Source organism: Stigmatopora argus, chromosome 11 (genome assembly GCF_051989625.1).
Source record: "Stigmatopora argus isolate UIUO_Sarg chromosome 11, RoL_Sarg_1.0, whole genome shotgun sequence".
NCBI lineage: Eukaryota > Metazoa > Chordata > Actinopteri > Syngnathiformes > Syngnathidae > Stigmatopora > Stigmatopora argus.
The window spans coordinates 14,387,572-14,403,874 of record NC_135397.1 but is presented as its reverse complement, the minus strand read 5'-3'; the positions used below and the strand labels follow the sequence as shown (position 1 = coordinate 14,403,874).

Here is a 16,303-nt window from a genome sequence, read left to right as displayed (position 1 = left end):
ATTTGTAGACATCAAAGTACTATTTAGGTAAATTGAACAATGCACAACAGTCAAGACTGTCAAATTTAAGCTTTTTTTCTAACTATAAAGCATGGATGAAAATATACCCTAAAACACACACACACACATATACATATGTGTGTGTGTGTATATATATATATATATATATATATATATATATATATATATATATATATATATATATATATATATATATATATATATATATATATATATATATATATATGTATATATATATATATATATGTATATATATATATATATATATATATATATACACATCTATATATATACACATATATATATTAAGTTGTTTGATTAGTAGAACATATTTTTTAATATTTTTTCTAGATGAAAGCAACTGTATATTATTGTGTGGGACCTTACTATATTCAACATGAAAATGTGGTTAAATGAAAAAAAAATGTAATGCTATTTTCCAAATTTGCCCAATATCAGGGAAAGATTAAGGTTGGGTGAGACTGGCTATAGTGCTATAATTTTAGGACTATAAAGTGAACCTGGCCATAAGGAACACTTACCAAATTTTAAAATAAAACCATATTTGCTCATCTAAAGGTTGAACTGGACAAAAGGGTGCATGTGTCCAAGGTGATTATAATTATATTTACTGAAAAAGACTTTCAGCTGATTAGCCTGTAAAAATCTTTTCATGAACCATAATGGACAATAAGAAGCATGAATTAAAGCAGGAGAAAGAGTAGCGGCTTATAGTCCAAAAACTACAGTATTTTTACCCTGAAAGCTATTTTATTTTCATATGAAATCCCACAAAATGTTTGTGTTTCTAGACTCACTGACACTCCACCCCAAATCTGTGTAAAAAACAAGAACATTCCCTTTGCTTGGCAATTATAATATTATAAATACACCGTCATGGGGATTTTCACTCAACTACTCTATGGATTTAAAATGAGTATAACACATCTTCAAATTACTTCTGTTTTTAGGGAGGATAAATATGTGAACTGAAAACATTTCACTTTAGACTTTTATGTTTAGCTGACAAGTAACAATGGACTCTCCCCAAACGCTTAAATATGCAAATGATAAAACACACTTATACACTAATTAATGTGGGCTTAATCCCCGGCCTTGCGCTCGCACACACCTGTTCGCCTTGTGTTCGACTAGCACTTGTATCAGATAAGCATTTGTTGAGGACTTTCATAAATGCTAATTAACCATCAGAGAGACAACACCGAGCTTAATGGCGAGAAGGTGAGACTTCCCCATCAACTTGCTATCCTTACTATCAAGATTGTGGTGGGTGCTAACTGCGTGAAAACACAGTGCTAGAGGGAGTGGAGTGGGGAAAAAGAGCTGGCACCAGATTGTGCTATCACGCAGTTTTTGATTTAATTAACCAGCAGCTATCACGCACTAACGAGCTGCAAAGAGAGCAAGGGGAAAACTTGGGGAATTACCTAATTGCTCATTTCATCATTATCAGAGGGTAATTAGCGACTGTAGCACCATTTATAACACCCCTTACAAAAACAGCCTTATAATGGTGCTACAGTCGCCTAATTACCCTCTGATAATCATACCTGTCAACTTATAAGTTTTTCCTGTATTGTATATGTTTTTTGATCATTTCAAATTGTGTACGCCTTTTGTATGGGAAAAAATATATTTTTTTTAAAGTACATTTTTTTTGTAAAACCCATCTTCCCCATTTCGGCTCTAATCCGGATCGTCTCGGTCATTGGTAGCAGATGAAAACGTCATCGTCGATTGCTAATGTTGTTATGCTTTGGCATGATATGTGCACACCCGTCAGTCACTTCCGCCTTTTCACTATAAAAATATAGGGCGTCAGCAAGCAATGTACCCAGACAGTCAAGCGGTCAGCGAGATACAGCGGCATCTACAGAATTTTGAATTTAGTGCATACAAAAGGCGCACCGACTGATTGGCCCCCCTGTCTACTTTGGGGAAAATTTTAGACTTTTATTTGCCCCCGGTGTGAATAAATATGTGCCGTGTTGTGTTTGTACGGTTTATTATCTCATAATAAGGGGAATTGCAATCAGTTTCTCGCATGTCGACTTTTAATGCGCATATAAGCCGTACCTTTGATCCAGTCATCATTTTTTTGTCTGACAATGCGGCTTATGTGTGAGTAAATATGGTAGTTGAAACTCCTTCTGACAAGGGCCGCTGCCAGGCAGTTATGAAACGTTTGGTTTGCCAGGCTGGACCGGCATCTTCTCCCACAATGGGAGGCAATTCACCAACAGGTGGTGATCAATTGACAGCTTCAACCGGGTATCTAATACATGTGGCTGCAAGTCCAATTAACCGACGACAAAGTCAATCATCGAACGATGGCTTAGGCCAGGGGTCCCCAAACTTTTTCCTGTGAGGGCCACATAACCTTTCCCTTCTCTGATGGGGGGCCGGTGTCAGTTTGTAACAGAAAAAGTGTGACGATCGTAGGGGAGCTTAAATTTTTTATTGTTTTCCAGAAAGCCACACATAACCAAATAATCCTTTCCAGGTTCTTTACAGAAAAAAGTCAGGAAACAAATAATAACACTATTAATGAAATAAATAATAACTAAATAACCCTCTCTGAGTTATTCACAGAAATAACAGGAAATAAATAACACTATTTATGAAATAAATAATAACTAAATAACCCTCTCTGAGTTCTTCACAGAAAAAAACAGGAAATAAATAACACTATTTATGAAATAAATAATAACTAAATAACTCTCTCTGGGTTCTTCATAGAAAAAAAGCCATGGAACATTAACTTTCTGTTGTGCCACCATGCACAATCTTAACAGATAAAAGTTCAGCTCAGTTGTCAGAGCAGAATCTCTCTCACGTCAACACTTTGCAGCACAGTGCTTGCTGGTGAATTAGGCAGTGGACTCGTAGCGGGGCGGTGAGACCCCTTTTTTCCAAATCCCGGTTCATGCGTCCCGTTAGACCGCGAGTTTCGCCCACCATGCTAGGAGCCCCGTCAGTCGTGATGCTAGCTAGCTTTGACCAGTCCAGGTCCAACTTCTCCATGGTTTGGCACACTTTGTCAAAAATATCCTCTCCCGTTGTAGTCCCTTTGAGACTTTGGAGGGCTGCCAGATCCTCGCATATCTCAAAGTTTGCGCTAACTCCACGAATAAAAATGAGCAGTTGCGCTGTGTCTTGCACGTCCGTGCTTTCATCCAGTGCTGATGAAAAAAAGTCAAATTCTTTCGTCTTCTGCTGCAGCTGGGCATATACATTACTCCCGATTTCTTCAACGCGTTTGGTCATTGTATTCGCCGACAGACTTACGGCATTAAATGCATCTTTCTTCTCGTGACACACCTCCTCCGCGACAGCACCCATACATTTCTTAACAAACTCTCCGTCAGTGAATGGCTTACCGCTGCTTGCTATCAGTTTAGCAACCCGAAAGCTGGCCCGAACGGATGCCTGGTTCAGGTGAGTTTGGCGTACAAATATATTTTGCTGAGATAGTAGTCCACTTTTTCGCTTTGAGAGTTTGTCTGCTCGTATTTGGCCTTGCAAGCTATCGTACTTGTCTTTGTAACGGGATTCATAGTGTCGGCGAAGATTGTATTCTTTGAATACCGCAACCGTCTCTTGACAGATGAGACAAACAGCCTTTTCTTTGCATTGAATAAAAAATAATCGTTTGTCCACTCCAGCTTAAATACCCTGCATTCTGAATCAATTTGTCTCTTACCTAACCTTTTCGCCATTATTCCGTTCTCAAACAGGTTGCACAGTTTTTATATGCTTGAATAGTCCGCGATGGTCCCAGGGCTCCGCCCACACCTGCGATCGTCCAGATGTCTCGGTATCACTGTGCTCGCGCATCCAACGGTGGACGTGCCCGTGTGCATCAAAGGGAAACACTCTCCCCATGCGTGTCACCAAAGAAGCAATGCAAAGCCCCGCTTCACTAGGATGATTTGTGGGCTCAGCAGGGGTGCAATGAACCAAACACAAGATTAAAACGTACCAGTCTTCAAGGCCAAATAGGAAAAAAATCCGATAGCGTCTCTGGTATTGTTCAGAGGGCCGGTCCAAATGTGCCGGCGGGCCGTATCCGGCCCGCGGGCCGTAGTTTGGTGACCCCTGGCTTAGGCTGTCCTGCTGCCAAGTGCACATATGGACCGACTACATCGCACTAGCTAGGGCTCCTTCCCGACCAGAGGCAGCTTCTGTGGCAGGGCATAGGACCGCCACTCCCACAGGTGGTGAACCCAAGGGAAGGGAAATCTACATTGCCTCTTCGGGCTGTGCCCGGCCAGACTTCACGGGTGCGGCCTGGAACCAACAAGCAATCGCCATCGTGCCGCACCTCTGGGCCTAGCTCCAAAGAGGGACCCCGGGGACCCACGTCCAGACAAGCGAAAACGTTCACTGTTGGCAATCGTCATAGAAGGTCTTGAGGGGCACAAAGTCCGAGACAACATACCTATTAGGATCATTGAAGACGCTTACCCCCCCCCCCCCCCCCCCCCAACTTGATAACGTTATGACTCACTGTAAAATGTTTCATATATGTTTTCTTATTTTGCATGTCTGATCTATATGATGTGTTGATGACGAATAAACATCTGTGAAAGTAACTGGAGTTTCAGATGTAATCACGCACGTATGCCTAGTCCAAGCTTAAAAGCATTGGGTGATACATCGCAGCTGAGAAAATTACCAACCTGATTTTCATTTACCGTGCGATTGTTTCACTAATTGCATATTGTAACAGGCTTACTGCCAACACTCCCTCTATGTAGAATGGTGGGGAACAAATGTGAAGACATTATATGGCGCTATCAAAAACATTTTGAATTATAATTAAGTAGTGAATGTAATTAAGGTATGTCAAGTGCTAACCAATGAAAAAGAAACCCAGGGGAAAACTTCAAAAATAATCTTATTGTTTATTTCATCAAAGTCATTATCAAAGACTAAATAATCACTGTCAGAACATCTAGATGTACGAGTGCCTCAAAACTGCAAGGCACTTCGTAACCCCCCGTCCCAAAAATGACCTCTACCCAAACAACCTTCACACACTCCTGACCTTCCTTTCTGCTTTCACCTCCCCTTCAATTTGGGCTGACACTAAAGTGTTTCACTTGGACAAAAGCGTTCTCATTTTGGAGAGGAGCACCATTGTTAGCAGGGTAACAATAGTGCCCAGGGAGGAGGTGGCGGCAGGTCCAGGGGTGGGGTGGTTGTATCACGCTGTGTCATCTACGTGGAGTGTGTGCATTTTAGCCCGTCGACCATGCGTTATTGAGTTGTGCAGGCAAGTTAGAAGTCGGAAAGAGTTGAGTGAGGATGGGGCGCTTTTGGAAGGAGGTCCTCATTAAGCCCCCCTCAAAAGCCCAGTCCAGCGGCGTCGGCCAAGCGGCAGGTTAAATCAACATAACAGCCTAATTAGAGCACGGGGTGAAATGTCACTGTTGGCTTTTTCTGCTCGCTTGATCACTGAGGAAAAAAACAATGCTAACAGCTGAAATGCTGTGATTTTTTCGCTTTGATATGGAGCATAGACTTCTGATACGAGTATCGTATGTGAGGCCTAAAAGGCTATCCCAAAAGTGGATTTTATTTTGTTTTGTTTACACATGAGTCAGAAAACATACTGTACCTCCATACAAGTAGAAAAATGACTCCCTACCAACCTGCATGTGACCTTCTACAAACCAGCTATTGAGAGCATGCTGACCTATGCTGTGTCAGTGTGGCACTCAAGCTGCACAGAAGCTCACAGGAAAAGAGTGCAGAGGGTGATCAACACAGGTAAAAAAAATCATCTGCTTCCCCTTACCTCCCCTGTCCACCATTTACAACTATGAAGGGCAAAGATCATCATAAAAGACAATACACATCCCGGCTTCCACCTATTCAACCAGGCAAAACAGATAGATTCAGGGACAGTTTCTTCCCAAGAGCTGCAGAGCTGCCAACCTCCGTCGACCTCATTTGAGGAGTAGACTTGTCCCATTTCCGGAGTGAATGCGATTCACGCAAAACCGATATAAAATGTAAAAGAAAAAATAACGTAGGACAATTTAAATCTAACTGTTTTTATCATGTTTTTGCATTAATTGAAATATTGTGTATTTGCCAGCTATTGAAATAATACAGCATAATGAAAATACGTTTGGGTTTGGATCCTTCTATGTGCATTTTACAGTCACTAATTCCTCCGTGTGCCACAAGGAAGTTGCACTTGCGTGTTGTGCAATGTGCAAATATTGGTCCTTTTGGAGACGGCGTCAACATGGGATATTTGGTCGAATAAGAAGCAATAAAGTTGTACGAGTGTCGGGATTTCTTAAAAGTTTCATCCCAATTGCGGAAATGATAGGATTTGTTTCAAAACAAAAGACTGGTGGTTTAGTCAGCCTTAATAATACTTACTTCCCTGATGAAAAAAAAGAAAACGAAAACGTTAAAGCGATAGAGGCTACCTATGAAATCGATTCCGAATTGATTGACACGCTGAAGTCGCACAAGACGAATCATTCGTCAGAACTTGTAACTCGGATGATTCACAATGCACTCGTGTTACCAAATTCTTCCGGTTTACAGTGCAGTTGAATTAAGATGGCGGAAGCCGTAGCGATGGTGTGAATTTAAAGGAATTTAAATTGGAAATTTGGTACTTTTCCAAAATGATTGCTTAAAGAAATTAAGTGAAATTTTTGGGGGATTTCCGGAGTTTATGGAGGTTGTCCTGAATCCCTGAGTTTGCGTTGCATTTCCGGAGAAACTCCTGAAATTCCGGAGTAGTTGTCATCAAAGTCAACTTGGGTTTTGCACCTAACTGGACCTAATCTAGACTCAAATAAGTATTGTCACTGCATATGTAAAATGCCATAACGCTGCTAGGTGCATATCAATAAAGAATGCTCCCAGACTTTTACTTCAGTCTTAGCACTGCATATCTTTACCTTGCAATTTGATACTTGCACGAAAACTCCATAGCTACCTAACGTGCTACTAACCACTTTTGTCACTTTCTTTTTTACCTCACTTCATTTTTGTTCTATATCAATATTTTTATGACTACTTATTTATGTGTGTACTTAATGGTGACGCTTTAAATCTCATTGTACTTGTATAATGACAATAAAGGCATTCAATTTAATTAAAAATGGATATTTCACATGAATGACAAAGAAAATTTAGTTTCCAACTCAACTTATTGGCTACCATTGAAGGGGACAAATTACCTAATCATTTTTGACTGGGAGCGATCCCAGAAAAAATGGTGTGGACATCTATTCCCATGACTTAATAGAAATTTCAATATATTGGATATTTCAGACATTCTTGTATACCATAACATCGACTACCACCTTTTACTCTTTACTTCTGCAAAAAAAAACTCCACTGAGCTAAACATTCTCCATCACTTTACCCTTTCAAGGTTCGCAGACCGGAGCTCCACTTTTTTTCCGTATTAGTATTTCTGAGTAAAAGGAGGCCCCACTGGATGAAAAGAAGGAATGGGGTCCGCTGCATGGAGGAGCATTTCAGCGTGGAGTGAAAGAAAAGAACTGAAAAGGCGTCCGTCACACCTGCTCCCCCGACACTTGAATGGGTTACAAGTCAAATGCAAATGGGGGTAACGAGGCTGCCAGTGTGAATGGGACGGCAAGAGAGAAGAGAGGTTGCACAATGCCAGAGGACCCTCTAGCACTTTATGTGAAACTCAGGTGGCAGCGCACCTTCATTGTAGGCCATTTTGTGCTAGCAAGGAGACCAATGAGAGGGAACATAGCCCAAAAGTGTCATTAACTGACCTCATTGTGTCATTGATCTGGATTGGATCTCTTTATGGGGGCAGCTGCTGCCATTCACAAAATCGGTTGGTGATAATTAACAAATTTCCGGAAAAGGCGGTGCTCAACTTCAGTGGGAAGACTTCATTGAGAGCCACACAAATGGAGACCTATTTTATTGGAATAGTTGGTATGCTCTGTTTGCGAAAGTGATGCTTTTCCCTGATCCTATATGATTGAAGAGATCAATATGTCGATCATCAAGGTACTTTTGGTGAATCGCATGACTGTTAGATTTCCTTGCAGTCTGTTGGTTTTCTTTGGGCCTAAACGATTTCTCGTTTGTATCGCGGCATGACAATATGCCCAGCTCAATACTCACATCGTAGGATGTGGGATAATTATATTTCATGTATTTATTTCTTTGAACATATATATCTGTCTCTATTTACAATCATCAGGATCTATCTTAAAAGGCTCATCAAGATTTTATTATGGGTGGAGCCGACAGTCTCACCTAACATAAACAAGCTGTTACAGCTGCTCGTGAAGTGATACAGTGATCTTGGACACTTCAAACTCATGCTATAACTATGCTTGAATTTGGCACCCTTGTAATGCAATGAGCCACCTCCGCTGTCCCCCTCTGAACTCACCCCCTTCTCAAAATTTGGCCACGTTACAGTCCACTAATAGGGCATACAAACTGTTCCGATAACAAAAGGGTACGAATCTCTGACTCTCCTATCTATGCAGCAAGTGAGCATTTACAGAGGTTATTTTTGTATACTTCAAGCAGAATCAATATGTTATTTCATAGCAGTTAATGGGACATTATCCTCTGTCTCTCTTGGCATGACACCACCTCTTAGCTTCCTGCTTCTTGCCTCGCAAATTTTAGGAAAATTACGAAAAGTCGTCACTGGCAATTGTTGCTATATCGATATATCACCAAACATAACATAATTTTAGGTTTAAATGTTGTGTTTACATGCGCGTGTATGTATGTCTTCTCAGCTGCCAAACATTTGCCAACTCCTCCCTTACCCACGACCAACTTCACTTTGCTATTCACTCGCCTTTACACCCCAATTTAGCACCCTACCCTTTTAGGAACAAAATTATTGGTGCTTTTTTGCCGTAGATTATAGAATCATAAAATTTATATGTAAACACTTTTTGAGGAATTAATCTGACTCTGATACACGATCACTCTAACATGGAAAAAAAATCAAGAACTTTCAAAGCTTTGATAAAATGATTTGACTCACCATGAAAAGATCTTTGTCTTGCAATTCCATAGCGAGTAGGAAGGCCTTCTCCAAGTGATCATGTCTGAAAAGGCATACACGGATATAATTTAAAGTAAAATATCAATCCAAAAATGTTTACATTGTCTACACAAAATATAGGACATTGAAGGAACTTTTGAAACATGTAGAGAGCATGCTTTTAAACAGATAAACTTGATTACTATAGTCAAGAGCCAACGATGGAACAAACAAGGGAAGAGATGCTCAGTTGGTGTGTGTCCTCCTTCATTTGATGTGGACACAGAGAGAAAGAATGTAGGTGGGTGATAAGAGAAGAGATGCTCACGCCGGCGGGCGGGAACAACGGCGTCTGTTTAAGCCAAACGCCCGCCGACAGATGCTGGCATGAAAGGATGGCGCAAAGAGGTGGGCCGTGTTTGAAATATACGTCAGTTGACACCACTTGAAAAGGCTCCGAAATTGAGTCATTTTCTGATGCATCGCTTTCATACTGTAGTTCTTCATCAGTCCTGCAGCAGTGAGTTGTGATTTACTCTTGTAAAATGATATACATACACTATGTGTCAACAGCTATAGAACATTTTATGACAATTTTATTGTTTGGCTAATTGTATGGTTATGGTTTGTTTGTCCCAATTATCCTTGGAGCTATGTTGTCTTGGGCCTTGTGCCTTTGGTAGGGTCACCAATGGCAAACTGGTCCGAAGTGAGGAACCAGACAAAGCATGACTCAGAAGATCTCTTAGGATGAGCAACAGTATTAAACCTCGTTTTCCTTCGCCCGGACGTGGATCACCGGGGCCCCACTCCAGGCTTGCAGGAGGAGCACGATGGCGAGCCCCTGGTAGCCGGACCTACACCCATGGGACCCAGATGGGCACAGCCCGGAGAGACTACATGGGTCCCCTTCCCATGGGGTCACCACCTGTGAGAGGGGCCAAAGAGGTCGCGTGCGACGACAGTTGGGTGGCAGCTAAAGGAGGGATCCTTGGCGGTCCGATCCCCGGCTGCAGAAACTGGCTCTTGGGAAGCGGAATGTCATCTCTCTAGTTGGGAAAGAGCCTAAGCTAGTGCATGAGTTTGAGAAATTCCGGCTCAATGTAGTCGGGCTCACCTCTACGCACAGCTTGAGTTCTGGTACCACTCTTCTTTAGGGGGGTTGGATACTGTTCCACTCTGGAGTCGCTCATGGTGAGAGGCGCCGTGCAGCTGTGGGCATACTCATTGTCCCCCGGCTTGGTGTCTGTACATTGGCGTTCACCCCAGTAGACGAGAGGGTAGCTTCCGTCCGGTGGGAGGATCAGACCTGACTTTTGTTTGTGGGTAAGCACCAAACGGACACCGGCGGTAAGGGATGGCGTCAGGCTGAAAATGGAGTCCTATTGGGCCTTTTTGGCTCTGGTGGTCTCCAAGGCAAAAACCCGGGAATGAGAGAAGTTTGGTGACGCCATGGATAACGACTTGCGGGTGGCTTCAAGGAAATTTTGGTCCACCACAGTGTATAGTGGGGATAGGCGCTGCTGACTTCGACTCGGGATGCTGTGAATCGGTGGGCTGAATACTTCGAAGACCTCAACTACACTGACACGCCTTCCCATGAGGAAGCAGAACCTGGAGATTCTAAAGGCTCGGGATGTCATGCCTCTGCAACATCGATGGCGTGGACATTGAGGACAGTGCCTCTGGATTGGAATAGCGGGGTGGTTGTCCCCTCTTATACTAAATGTAGCAAACGTATGATAAATGATAATAAGGTGAGCATTACTCCCACACTTTGGTGCAAAAAAGTCCTAGACCATAGCAACAATTTATTGTGTTTCCTCTATACTCCACACCCGAACAAGTGGCTTTACCTGACAAGATGGTGAAAGAACCGTCTCATGTATTTGTGGACCGCTTCATTGTAGTCAGCCATCACGCTATCAGGATGCGGTGCAAGTGGTGTGTAAAAGGTTGCAAATGCCCCTTCAATTTGCTCTGCATGCATACACAAAACACATATTTTCTAAAAATTATTTTTTAATGGTGGTGGCATGGGGGTTAATGGAAGAGACTCACCTTCGGTTTGTGTGTCCAGAGGCAACTTTAGTAGATGGTTGAGGATGGCGCTCAGGCCTCGCCAGCACTGTTGAGGTGTGCTGCTCCAGTCCATTGCCTCCAGAATGCCCAAGGCCTCCTGCACTTGACAAAGACGCAGACGCTGCTGCAGGAGAGGCACGAGGCCCAGACGATCCCTGCTCGGGAACCCTGATACACATTGAAAGTATTTTTTTTACTCATTTATTACTACTGGCCTCTCCATAATTGATACTGGTAGAGATCATTTGTACCCAGCCTTCCCAGAAAAAATAGATCAGACATCTATCACAGTCAACGGCAACCATCGAGATGAATGAATTTGTAATAGGTTTTGAGCACCTGTGCTTGATCTTTTGTTTTGTTATGTGTGTGAGAAGATTAGAAGGCTACTGAATAATGAAACGATAAGCTCTGGTAACATGGCCCCCAGCTTGTGGGTGTGCGTGCCTGAAAACGAGATGAATGGCCAAGGTTGCTCATGATTCACTATGACACGATTTTATGGGGTTTATTTTGGGTTGGTGTGCCCATATTCACACTTGCATACAAGTTCAAATTAACGTTTGTTCAAATTGGATGAACCTTGAAATGTTCTGCATTCGTTTGGGAACCAAATTATTGTAGGGAGGAGTACGTGCGATTATTTGCGTTTGTGTGTGTGCGGGGAAGAGAAGAGGCAATTAAAATGACAAGCTAGCAATTAGCATTCTCCAAATCCCCTACACTATGTGCTAATATGTGTAAATACATCTGCTGCAGTGTGTGCACACGTGTTTGTGGTTCAGTCAAGACAACATCAAATTAAAGCCACATTTAGCATTTCAAACACAGGATAGGGTTTTAAATACGACTGCTACAAAAGATGATTGTGATAGTCGATTAATCAGGTATTACAGTTGTTTTAAATCTGACAGCTGTTTTTTGGCTAATGTTTTGGGTGGGTAATTAAAACTGATCGTTTTTTCTCTTTTATATTATTCAAGATTTTTTTCTCCCAGAGATGACCTACTTACTTGTGACTACCAGAAAACTCTATTTCTAATAATGCACATACCATAAATAGCCATTCATCCATTTTCGGAATGACTTATCCTCATAAGGATCATGGGGGTGCTGGAGACTATCCCATCTAACTACAGGAACCCACGACCCCAGAACTGTGAGGCCGATGCGCTAACCACTTATCCGCTTGGGCTACCCTCCCCCCCAAAATAATAATTTTAAATTAACATAACATCCACGTCTCCTTCTCTCACATATTTTATGTCATTATTGGAACCCCCCTACAATACACGCATCTGTGTTAAGAACAGTGTCTTACTGTAACTGAAATCAGTTTTGGTGTCTGCACCCGGCACATTAGTTTTGCAATTAATAGACCAATTTCCTTTGTGGCAAGAGAGACTTGGGATACTCTCTCAATAACACACATAAAATTGTAAGATAAGATTGTAAAATAAGATGACAAAGTCGCTTGGCAATTCCTTGTTCATATTGTATCAGTTTTTGTAAGTATAGAAACATTGTTGTCATAGAAACTTGACACTGATTAATCAGACTTTGTCCAAAGTTTGGTCGTTGTCATAGAGACTTGACACTGATTAATCAGACTTTGCCAAAAGTTTGGTCGTTGTCATGGAGACTTCACACTGATTAATCAGACTTTGCCCAAAGTTTGGTTGTCAGACTTTGCCCAAAGTTTGGTCGTTGTCATAGAAACTATACTATACCCTGTTTTCCTGTATAAAGACTCACCCACTGTTCATTCGGAGAGAGTTGCAAGGACAACAGACTGTGAGCGGTTCACAACTGTTAGAGCTCTCTCTCCATCCTGCAGTCTGGTAATAAACCTATTTCCTTTAAATTGGTCTCACTCTTTCTGTGCCTGTTCCTGAAGTTGTATTACAGACCTGACAAAAATGACACCCAAATCCCTGTTGATTCTGCTTTAAATTCACAAAACTATCCTTTGTAAAATGCTCATTTGCTGCTGAGCCGGGGAGAGCTGGGGATTCGTACCCTTTTGTTATCGGAGCGGTTAGTATGCCTGGTTAGTGGACTGCAGCATTGCCAGATTCTGAGCATATTGGTATTGGTCCTTGCTTAATTGGAAAACCGACAGACTTATATAGCGCTAAACCCGCCTGAAACAAAAACTTCAAAAATCAGACAAAAGCGGTTCTAACTTGTCATCAAAATGACCTTGCAACATATTGAAGGCCTTCTCACACTAGTGCAGTGTTTCAAACCACTGTGCCGCGGCACACTGGTGTGCCGTGAGCAATGGTCAGGTGTGCCGTGCGAAATTGCAAGAAGTCATACAATGTAATATTCTGAGAGAAAAATTAATATGAATAAAATGAGATTAACATTGAACCATTACGAGGTTAAAATCAAAATCTGATGAACGTTAAATTATAGATTATACTATTACAAGATTCAAATTGTGAAACAGTCATTTTGTTGCTTATTTTTCTCTAACATGAACCATAAGTTGTTTGGTTTCCAGGGCATCAACTTTTGCCGACATGTCTGTGTGAGCGCAACATTTTTTTTGCGTAATATTAGGTTTAAGTAATCGGAGAGAAGTCATAAAATTATGCAATTAAAAACATGACATCACTTATTTTTGCATCACGCGAATTGGAAGTTGTTCAGTGTCCGTAGACATCAACTTTTGGTGACATTAAGTCAGTGTGAAAAATTAGATTTTGGAATAATTTTGGAGCTTTATGTGATTACTGCTGATAAAACCTTGATTAAAATGACTTGTTAATACAGGCGACATAGTTTTAAATGAAAAGGTTTTCAGAAGGTGTTGTCCCTTGAGATTTTTTCAATGCAAAAAGTTTGCCGCGGCTCAAAAAACGTTGGGAAATACTGCACTAGTGGTAGCAATGTACAGTCAGCCACATAAACATTTGATGGGTTTCCCATTCAATGTGTTTGCGGGATGGAGTGTTACCCGTGGAAGTGAGCTTTTATGACCATTTCGGGCATAGTGGCAAAGCATGAGTGGATTTGCTATGGAGGCACGAGTCCAGAAATAGAAACTTCTTTATTTCAGAGCGTCAAACTCTGACTATGGCCAATAGCGGAGGTGCTGGCGGAGTGATATCTTGCAGTTGGACACATAACCACAAGTCACGGCAGAGGAAGCCTTGATAAATACACTTTCTTGAAGTTTCCTGAGCTTTGGAATACTTGAAAAGTGTTTCTCACACCTCTCCCTTTTAAGCAAAATGATATCTCGATAAGCTTTTATGCATAACAGTAGTTCATGAATGACATTAAAATACGTATCTGGATTTTCACCAAAACTATCCATTCATTTTTAATAACTTATCTAGGTAAGGGTCACGAGGTGCTGGAGCCTATGCCAGCTGATTTCGGGTAAAAGGCAGACTAAACCCTGAACTGGTCGCTAGTTCGTGTACTTGTAGGGCCTATAAATTTGCAGTCATAATCACACCGCCACCTTAAATAAAAAAGAAAAAATGAAATGATTCCAAAGATGAATAAAATGTCCACCTACAATGTCTATAACCGATTCATAAAGTATCAAAATGATTGGTGATTACTTTGATAATCAAATAGTTGTCAATTAGTGAATTCATTGTGGCTTACCCACAAAATTGGATGACAAATTTCCCATTTTCCATCCCTACAGTCTGCACGGGGCAGACAGACCAGACAGACAGACAAACCCACGTGTGCCCAGATGAGATATCTGTGTGCAAGCAGGGGGCTGGCTGGGTGGGTGTATTGTGGGATGTTTGTAGGGGTCTCCGCCAGTGAGCTTCTTTCCTCTTATGGGGGGAAGAAAATTAAAAAAAAACACAACATGGAGCTGGGCCAAGTCTTTTTTCGTTCTGTCATGTAGCGAATCTTGTCAAAGGAGTCAACATAGAGAAGTGCTCGCAAACAAATAAATGGCTGTGTGCGTATGTGTTTGGTGGCGGTGGGGGGATTATCATGGTGGAAAAGACGTGCTTCCTTCATCAAAACATTGGCACACCATCAGACGAGGCGGCGCCATTGTTAGAGGACACCCTCCCCTTTTCCACACCCATAAAAAAACATATTCTATCTATACACACACACACGCAAATGGTATTACACTGTCTCTCTCTCCCACACGCCAAGTTGAACTCACTATGCACGCGTGTATGTTGTGAGCACGCTTTGATTGGCAAACTTTATCAGGCCTCCCCAAGGGAGAGCGCAGCCACCGCAAACGATTTATCGGAAAATGCAACCCACAATCACCTGCAGGCAAAGGTGGCAAGGGGAAGGCGGGGGTGTTTTGCCCACCCGGGGCGCTTATTGAATGACCTCCGAGAGCAAGACACTCGCTCACCTTGGTGGGCATCCACAAATCAACTAAAGGAGGCAGTGAAGCAAACAAAGTCAGCGACCCAAACCAAAAACACATCTTAAATGAAATTTAAGCCATGACTAGGACACCGTCAACACTACATACATACCGAGTTGTATCTTTAAGATCCCTAACGGTCCCCCGTGGAAGGCCAGCATTAGGGTGTCCACTTCATTGGTGCCCCTATCAGGGCCCGCAGCCCACTGAATTATCTGCAGGGATCCGGGGCAGACCAGGTGCTGACCTAGTTGGAGCACGGCGGCAGGGGACACCTCCTCAGCCAGGGGCGCCACCTTGATGGGCACCAGGGTCACATCCAGGAAAATCAGCTCGGAGGGCCCCGCCACTGCTACAAAGGCTCCAGACGGATGCCAGGCTAGGAGAAGGGTTGGCGCGGGACAGGAGGCTCGCAGGGTGACCCCTCGACGGTGGTCGTAGAGTACAAGAGAGGAGTCGGCAAGTCTCAAGAGGAGCATGGTTTCACCAGGGTGGTGCACACAGCAAATGGGAGCGGACGGCAGCGTGATGCGGATGGCGGATGTACGCTGCAGGCGCCCTTTGGCGTAATCGTACACGCAGGCTTTAGCCCATGACGCTCCTCTGGAGTTTTGGGGTCCAGCGGGCGCTTCCACCGTCAGCAGCTGGTATGGTTGGAAATGGCTGAAGGTGCAAACCAGGAAATTGCCTTCTGTCTGCATGGAACTCAAAACCTGAACACAGGGTAAAGGATGACATCGTTTGGATTGGTTTGAACCATAACTTGG

At 42.6% G+C, this 16,303-nt stretch overlaps 1 protein-coding gene across 1 annotated transcript in view; it reads right to left on the bottom strand.

The window, feature by feature from the left end:
* Window positions 1-16,303, bottom strand: part of wdpcp (WD repeat containing planar cell polarity effector) — a 76,638-nt gene that overhangs the window by 14,698 nt on the left and 45,637 nt on the right. The window contains exons 11-14 of the mRNA XM_077613036.1: window positions 15,649-16,249; window positions 11,141-11,329; window positions 10,936-11,059; window positions 9,080-9,143 (exon numbers count right to left, since the gene is read on the bottom strand). Coding sequence (XP_077469162.1) covers window positions 9,080-9,143; window positions 10,936-11,059; window positions 11,141-11,329; window positions 15,649-16,249 — 978 coding nt within the window. The remainder of the gene's footprint in view (window positions 1-9,079; window positions 9,144-10,935; window positions 11,060-11,140; window positions 11,330-15,648; window positions 16,250-16,303) is intronic.